Source organism: Gekko japonicus, unplaced genomic scaffold (genome assembly GCF_001447785.1).
Source record: "Gekko japonicus isolate JY-2015 unplaced genomic scaffold, Gekko_japonicus_V1.1 scaffold4820, whole genome shotgun sequence".
Taxonomy (NCBI): Eukaryota; Metazoa; Chordata; class Lepidosauria; order Squamata; family Gekkonidae; genus Gekko; species Gekko japonicus.
Window position 1 is genome coordinate 47,390 of NW_015167690.1, and position 8,949 is coordinate 56,338.

General features: G+C 50.3%; 1 protein-coding gene across 2 annotated transcripts in view; it reads right to left on the bottom strand.

The window, feature by feature from the left end:
- Window positions 1-8,284: 8,284 nt before the first annotated feature.
- Window positions 8,285-8,949, bottom strand: part of UBL7 (ubiquitin like 7) — a 15,529-nt gene continuing 14,864 nt past the window's right edge. The window contains exon 10 of one of the 2 annotated variants that reach the window (XM_015414146.1): window positions 8,285-8,882. In XM_015414146.1, coding sequence (XP_015269632.1) covers window positions 8,745-8,882 — 138 coding nt within the window. In that variant the 3' untranslated portion in view covers window positions 8,285-8,744. Of the gene's footprint in view, window positions 8,886-8,949 lie in introns of both variants that reach the window. The other variant, XM_015414145.1, reaches the window with a different exon arrangement.

Sequence of the window (8,949 nt, forward strand, 5' to 3'; positions counted from 1 at the left end):
CCACACCGCAGTCTTTTATTTCCTGATCTCAACCAGAGAATTAACTTGTGCACCTCGATTTCCTCAGACTCCCGACTGTGCATCAGAGAACCCAACGTAATCAGTGACTCTGCTTAAGTCTTTGTGTCTGCAGGTATCACTCGCAGTCGCACTGCATTCGGGGTTTTGTGGCTTTGAGGCAGGGTAAATAATTGAGTGTGCCAATTTCAGCAGTAACCCTAAGGAACGAGGGTGTGAAGCCGGGACGCCGAACCTGCAACTCTTTCCTCTGCCCTGAGACACTAAGAAATTGGTTGTCACTCAAGAAACGCACTGCAACAATTGTGTTGGGATCTTGACATGCGTTTTCTGTACATGTAAAGCAAAGCTTTGTCTACAATTCATAGAGAGAAGGCAAACTAGCCAGTTATTATTGCATTTTTTGTTCTACCCTCTCTCCTTGGAGTCCAGATACACAGTTCTCCCCTCTTTTTCACTTTATCCTCACAATAGCCCTGGGATGCAGGATGAACTAAGAGAATGAAACAAGGATGTGGATTTCCTTACCCACTCCAATTATAGAGAAGCCTCAGGAAATTCATTTGGCTCTTCCTATTATGTTTAATTATACTATAACCTTGTAAGGGTCTGAGTTAAACTGGACTCTTGTTTGGAGAGAACGACCAGAACAAGGTCCCTTGACAGCAACTGCTAACAATGAGGAGTAAAAGGGAAACTCGTTCAAAGTTCAGACAGTGTGGGATTCTTCTATTTTATGTTGACGATGGGGATGAATGTGGAGCAGTTTACCAAGGGGGTCCCCAGCAAGTAGAAAGGGGTCCTGCTTCTAAAAGTGGGGTTATGCTATGATTTTATGATCTGTTATTAGTCTGTGGGTCTACCGTCCATCTGGTGTTTTCCCTTTCCCATCACCTCCTGCCTGGTCCTTTTAACTGGAGATGCCGGGGATTGAACCTGGGATCTTCGGCATACCAAACAGATGCTCTTCTACTGAGCCAGGACCTCAGATCAAGGTCTTTCCCATCACCTCCTGCCTGGTCCTTTTAACTGGAGATGCCGGGGATTGAACCTGGGACCTTCTGCATGCCAAGCAGAGGCTCTACCGCTGAGCCAGGACCTCAGATCAAGGTCTTTCCCATTACCTCCTGCCTGGTCCTTTTAACTGGAGATGCCGAGGATTGAACCTGGGACCTTCTACATGCCGAGCAGATGCTCTGCCACTGAGTCAGGGTCTCAGGTCAAGGTCTTTCCCATCACCTCCTGTCTGTTCCCCTTAACCGGACCTACTGGGGATCAATGTTCCTTCTAAGCTGCGGAGTCTTGTGAGCAAAAATTCTACTTTGTGAGCCACTGGCATTAAAGATGTCAGCAAGCGATTTAGGCACTCCATAAATATGTTTGCTCTGAAGCCATCCTTCCTGAGCTAAGACAACAATGTGTGAGCCGGAGGCTAAAAAACTGTGAGCTGGCTCACATTAACTCATCTTAGAGGGAACATTGCTGGGGATTGAACCTGGGACCTTCTGCATGCCAAGCGATGCTCTGCTATTGAGCCAGGGTCTCAGGTCAAGGTCTTTCCCATCACTGACTTCCTAGTCCCTTTAACTGGAGATGCTTGGGATTGAACCTGGGACCTTCTGCATGCCAAGCGATGCTCTGCTATTGAGCCAGGGTCTCAGGTCAAGGTCTTTCCCATCACCTCCTGCCTGGCCCTTTGAACTGGAGATGCCGGGGATTGAACCTGGGACCTTCTGCATGCCAAGCGATGCTCTGCTATTGAGCCAGGGTCTCAGGTCAAGGTCTTTCCCATCACCTCCTGCCTGGCCCTTTGAACTGGAGATGCCGGGGATTGAACCTGGGACCTTCTGCATGCCAAGCGATGCTCTGCTATTGAGCCAGGGTCTCAGGTCAAGGTCTTTCCCATCACCTCCTGCCTGGCCCTTTGAACTGGAGATGCCGGGGATTGAACCTGGGACCTTCTGCATGCCAAGCGATGCTCTGCTATTGAGCCAGGGTCTCAGGTCAAGGTCTTTCCCATCACCTCCTGCCTGGCCCTTTGAACTGGAGATGCCGGGGATTGAACCTGGGACCTTCTGCATGCCAAGCGATGCTCTGCTATTGAGCCAGGGTCTCAGGTCAAGGTCTTTCCCATCACCTCCTGCCTGGCCCTTTTAACTGGAGATGCCGGGGATTTAACCTGGGACCTTCTGCACCACTTCGGCTAAAACGCTCTTGCATGAAATGGGCTGGGGGGGGGGGGAAGAGATGAGGACAGGACGGGTGGGTTTCCCTAACTTCCTTTCCCCAAAATTTTAAGCTTAGTTCAAGTGGGTAGTGAACCGGCAGAACAAACTTGGAGTCCTGGGGCACCTTTAAGACCAACCAAGTTTTATTCAAGGTATAAGCTTTCTTGTGCATGCAGACACCTGAAGGAGCGTGCGTGCCCGCGGAAGCTTATACCTTGAATGAAACTTGGTTGGTCTTAAAGGGGCCCCAGGACTCATTTTAGCTGTGTTCAAGCCAATGCTGCCCTTGCTGTATTTGTGGAAACTGTGAGTTCAGGGAGTTCTATTCCCCTTATGGTTGTCTCTGCCCATGAATGGCATGTTGTTGTGTTTTTGGTGGGGTTTCACACAAACAGGGTTTTTCTGAGCAAAGATCCAGTCACAGCAGGGAGGTCAAAAAAAGGAGGTCATTTCCTGTCTACCACCAAGAGGTCGGAGGTTCTTTGAATACACACCCGAGGTTGATGCAGGGGCGGCTGAAGCGAATTCCCAAGAACATCTGGCCGACCCACCCAGGACCGTCAGAGGTGCCAGGAATGACGGGCATGGAAAAATAAAACGTTTCCTGCCAGACACTGACAGTCGACACATGGAACGGAGCTGACTTTGATATTCCTAGCAAAATGGTGCTTACTTTGAGGTTTCTGTTGGGAGCCAGTTTGGTCCGACGGGACCTCGGAGGGTGGATAGCCATCTTTTGAAATGGCCGGGGTGTGCCACGGGAAAGGGAGATGTGGCTCATGAGACGGCACGGCGTAGCAGTTACAGAACGCTCCCTCTAAGCTGTGGAGTCTTGCGAGCAAACATGCTACTTGCTGAGCGACTGGCATTGAAGTGGTGAGCGAGACGTTTGCCCGCTGCATAAATTGGTTTGCTCTGGAGGAGCCCTCCTTCCTGAGAGAAGACAAAAATGTGTGAGCCGGAGGCTAAAAAACTGTGAGCTGGCTCACACTAACTTAGCTAAAGTGGTTGTAAAGGTAAAGGTAAAGGTTTCCTTGCTCAAAAGCCAGTCGAATCCGACTCTAGGGTTGCGGTGCTCATCTCCGTTTCAAAGCCGAAGAGCCAGCGCTGTCCGAAGACGTTTCCGTGGTCATGTGGCCGGCGTGACTAAACACCAAGGCGCACGGAACGCTGTTACCTTCCCACCGAAGTGGTCCCTATTTATCTACTTGCAATTTCTTGCTTTCGAACTGCTAGGTTGGCAGGAGCTGGAACTAGAGATGGGAGCTCACTCCGTCATGCGGCACCCGGGTCTCAAACTGCTGAACTACTGACCTTCCACAGCCTGCAGTTCAGCGTCTTAACCACTTGAGCCACCACAGTGGTTGACAGCTTGCAATTTAGAGAGCTATCCTGTTGGCTCAATGGCTTTTCTTTCAGCACTGAACACTTCAGCCCCTGTCTACTATTGGGTCGGAGGCAACTTGCAACGCTCCCCAGTCTTCTATTGGGTCGGAGGCAACTTGCAATGCGCTCCAATATACGAGCAGGTCTGAGGCAATAGCGCCCTCGACACTCCATACTGAACGCGGGAAACCTTCAGAACTAACACTGTTCCAGACCCCAAGCGTTCGAGCGCTATGGCTTCTAACGCCGCTGTGGACATGGACAGGCCCTGTCTCGCCAGCTGGGGAACTCTGCCGTTCCCAAAGGGTACGTATGCACCCCAACGAATTGTGTGCTAACTTAGAGGGGAGGGGTGTTATGTAGCTGGCTCGCCAGATGTTTCAGACTCCAGCAGCAAAAATTTCGCTTACGGAAGCTCAACTCCTTCCAATAAAACTCCCTTTTTGGCCAGGGTTAAGGAGGCAACTGAATCTGTGAATGGTGTTTTTCCCCTTCACCTGTCATTATCTATTCTCCGATTCAGCCCTCGGGGTCATTTATTGAGGATGTCCTGGAAATGGTCCTCTCAAAAGCTTCGTGCGTGCGGGAAGCGGTGTCTCAAAGTCTGGAACACCACCCAATGCGTCTGTATTTATCACTGTGTATGCTATCCATGTCATTTCTAGTGAAGACAGTGCCTGTCACAGAGCTGGAAGTTTAGACTACAGATAGTCTGTTTACGGAGCGAAGGGCCTATGACTCCTGAACCGGCCTCAGGCCTTTTTGCCGGGCTGAGCGCAAGCCAAAGCAGTTCTCCTCAGAAGTAAATCCTATTTTATTCAGTGGGGTTTACTCCCAGGAAAGTGTTCTTCGGATGGCAGCCCTGCTCTGGCGTAAACACAGAAATCGCAATTGCACAGATGTTAATTTTAGGCCCCTTTGGGCAGTTATTTCCGGACCTGAAAATTAACAGTTTGGGTGGAAAAACGTATTTTGTGCAATGCTGCGGACGGAGAATATAAGCCAGCAGTTTTAGGTGGGTGGGGGGGAATACACACAACACAAAGAAAGGCCTGTTAGCATCAGTCTTTCAAACCTGACCTACGAGTTTCTAAAGATCCTTCTTCTCTTTCCCCGTGATTTATTTAAAAACACACACACGGGTAAAATCCTGCTTAAAAGCTATCCTGTCTGAGACTGTGGTCACACACACTAAATCACCCACTCTCAATCCACTTCCCAACTGGATCTTACTGTGTGAACTGGCAAAATCCAATGTGAAAATGCATTGAAAGTGGATTCGTTAGTGTGTGTGATCTCAGCCTGACATGAAAGTGCTTCCTAAACCCAGATGTGTGGCCAGCCGAAGACTCACACTGTTAAGGAATATAGCATTCAGAACATGCTCAGAGGTAGTCTTTCCAGGTTTGAGTTCTGGGTTCGAGAACAGCTAAAAGCACTAGCCGCCATGAATTTTGGCATGAACAAGTCCCCAGTTTCACAACACCCTTCCAAATTTCCAGAGAGGTGTTTGGTTTCTTCGCCAGAAGAACCGCAATTTACTCAGCCAAGCTATTTCTTCCTTTCCTAAAAACATTTTAAATTGCTTGACTGGGTTCACATGAGGTCATACTATATGAGAACTTTTAAGAGTTTTCCTACCCATAACAAACACTGAATGATCGAATTAATAAGAACATAAGAACATAAGAGACGCCAATGTTGGATCAGGCCAAAGGCCCATCCAGTCCAACACTCTGTGTCACACAGTGGCCAGAAATACCAGTGCCATCAGGAGGTCCAGCAGTGGGGCCAGGACATTAGAAGCCCTCCCACTGTTGACCCCCCCCCCAAGCACCAAGAAGACAGAGCATCACTTGCCCCAGAGCCCCTAGCTATACCTTGTGGCTAATAGCCACTGATGGACCTCTGCTCCATATGCTTATCTAATTCCCTTTTGAAGCCGTCCATGCTTGTAGCACCCACCACTTCCTGTGGCAGTGAATTCCATGTGTTAATCACTCTTTGGGTGAAGAAGTACTTCCTTTTATCCGTTCTAACCCGACCGCTCTGCAGTTTCATTACCACCTTGTTTTGCTTTGCTTTTTTCCAGAATACCACACTGGGAGTGGAACTTTGACGGCATTCTACAGACTTCAATGAACTTTGTGTGCATGTTATGAGCCATCAAATAACTTTTTGAATTATGGTGGCCCTATGAATTTATGGGGGCCGCGGTGGCTCAGAGGTTAAGACGCTGAGCTGCAGACCGGAAGGGCTGTAGTTCGGCAGTTCGAGACCCGAGTGCACATATGCTGTGTGTGGGACTGTGAGCGCTTTAGACGCACGCAATGTCCTGCCGTTAACAGCCTTGCTTAAGGTCTGACAAACCGAGGGTCGTGGTTAGGAGCGCGGACTCTAATCTGGGAGAACTGGGTGTGATTTCCCCGCTCATCCACATGCAGCTGCTGGTGTGACCTTGGGCCAGGGACAAGTTCTCTCAGAGCTGTTCTCTCACGGGCAGTTTTGAGCGTTCGAGGACTTGGCGAATCAACTCCTTTGAATTGAAGACAAATGTCAGGGCTAATTACTTTGTTTTTCAACGAGTGCTTGTAAACATTGTGACGAAAGATGCTTGTGAAAGAATGTCTGGGGCCCATCTTTGCCAGGGTTCCAAAGGAAATACCATCTATATATCTAATTGCCAAGTTGCCCCGTTTGCGGATATCTAAATCCGCACATCGGGGGCACTTAGGGAGAAACCTTGGGGGGCCGAGTTCAGGACTCGCCACTGCCACGGGGAAGGGGGTGGAGAAAGTTCAGCGGGCCGACCAGGCCTCGTTGCACCTCTAGGGGAGGGGGGAGGGAGAACGCTTGGAGGGGTACAGGCCTCGCCGTGGGTGCCAGGGACGGGGGAGAAGGCTCAACTGCGGCTGCTTCCTTCTCCTCCCATGGAGCTTCTTCCCCCCCCCCGTGGGTATCGCAGGTCCCCCTTTTTGTTATTGTATAATACTGTTACAGTATTAAGTTCCCCCCCCTTTCTGAATTTGTTTTTCTACTTAAAAAACCCCCATTATGACCAATGAAAACTCAGAAGCTGGAAGATTAGTACTGAATCTTTGTTTCTGAGAGGAAGTGATGGAGACGTGCCTGAATTTGCTTGCTTAACCGGTACATATTGCGGAGGCCCCCTTGTCTGTCTTGCATTCTGCCAGGACCGAAATTCAACACTGCTGCAAGGGCGGCCCCTGCTGGCTCAAAATATTCTTCCCAGTTACCCTCACCATTTCTGTTCTCTTTATCTATGACCAGTTTCCCCTGCTGTCCCTCCAAAAAAAGCTGAGAATGATAGAGCTGGAAGGGACCTCTAGGGCCATCTGGTCCAACCAGTGCAGGAAATTCACAAATACCTCCCCCCCCACACACACACACCCAGTGACCCCTATTCCATGCCCAGAAGATGGCAAAAAAAAACAACCCTCCAGGATCCCCAAACTGGCCTGGAGAAAAATTGCTTCCCGACCACAAAGTGATGATCAGCATGTCCCTGGGCGTGTAAGAAAGGGCTTAGGGCAACATGTGTGATTTGGTGTTCCCTGTTTTCTCACAACAGCCTTGTGAGGTAGATGTTATCAAGTAGAGCACATTAAAGCTGCACCAGAGTGACTAATTCATTTTTAATCTCATCCTTCCCCCAAGAAGTACAGGGTGATATAACCCTGCCCTCATTTGTCCTCGAGTCTATAAGCAGGTAACAGTCAATTTTCATGGGTATGTGGGGATTTGATGAACCAAGGTTTTGTCTAACCCAGGGATCCCCAACCTTTTTGAGATTGCGGGCACCTTGAAACTCTGACCCTGAATGGTGGGCATAGCCACAAAACGGTTGCTCCACCTTACCTTCAGTCACACAGTAGAGATCCTTGTAGTGTAGTGGTTAGCAGTGCGGACTCTAATCTGGGAGAAGCGGGTTTGATTCCCCACTCCTGGGACCTTCTGCATGCCTAGCAGAGTCAGTTTGGTGTAGCGGTTAGGAGTGCGGACTCTAATCTGGGAGAACCGGGTCTGATTCCCCAATCCTCCACTTGCAGCTGCTGGTGTGACCTTGGGTCAGTCCCAAGTTTTCTCAGAGCTGTTCTCTCAGGAGCAGTCCTCAAAAGAGCTCTCTCAGCCCCACCTCCCTCACAGGGTGTCTGTTATGGGGAGAGGAAGGGGATTGTAAGCCGCACTGAAACTCCTTTGGGTAGTGAAGGACGCGCTATAAATCCAATCTCTTCTCCTCCTCTCTAAAGCCATGTTCCTAAAAAAACACTTGGTAGGAGCTGTGGTGCAGACTCTATTCTGGGAGAACCGGGCTTGATACCCCTCCTCCTCCGCATGCAGCTGCTGGTGTGACCTTGGATCAGTCACAAGTTCTCCCGAGAACAGTTCTCAAAGAGAACGGTTGTGGGGAGGGGAAGCAGACTAAGCCACTCTGAGAGTCCTTCGGGTAGCGAAGGGTGGGGTATAAATCCAATCTTTTCTCCCCCCAAAAAGATTGGTTGTGGTGCTGCTGTCTAAAGCCACCAGGCTGAGAAACCCAATATTTTAGTACACCTAGAGATGGCCTTGCTTAGCTACAGCAGAGCATCACTGTCTCAAATCCTTAAGAAAAACTGGACAAAAACTGGAGAAGGAGAGCTTTTAATGAAACCTTGTACGGTCACGCAAGCCCAGACGGAGACTGGGAGTACGGCAGGAAGGGAATGGTGGGTTCAGAGGAGGGAGACGTTTGCCGGCTCAGCCAAAAGAGGAACTCCTCGGAACCGACGAGCACTGCGGGGTACTAGCTTACAGCACCTGGGTCCGTGTCACCTTTCCGCCCATTGTAGCTGCCACACAAGGTCCCCTCGTGCAAAAACGTAATTCTGGGGGGTCAGTGCTCAACATTGGCGGTTTCTTGCAGTCTGCCGCGGGCTCCGTTCAGACCAGAAAAAGGCAGAAGGGGAAGATCATGCACGGGAGATGACGGGCTCCAACGGCAAGCGAGAATCCAAAGGCGGAGCCGGGTCGCACAGATCAAGACGCCGCGAAATAAAAACCACCACCCGGTGTCCGTGGCCTGGCCCCCCTCGAAAAAAAGCCAAGAGCGTGTTAGGGGGCTCCTCCCGCAAAGATGAGCTCCAGAGCGGCCTGGATGTCCCCGCCGGTGGCCTGCAGGGCCCGGAGACTGAGATCGTCGTCGTGGATGCCCATGTCCCTCAGCTGCTGGAGTTGTGGTTGCCACTGGCTCTGCTGGGGAGAGAAAGCAGAAAGGGGGATGCCGTCACCCTCAGGGAGAGCAGGGTAACGGGGGGGG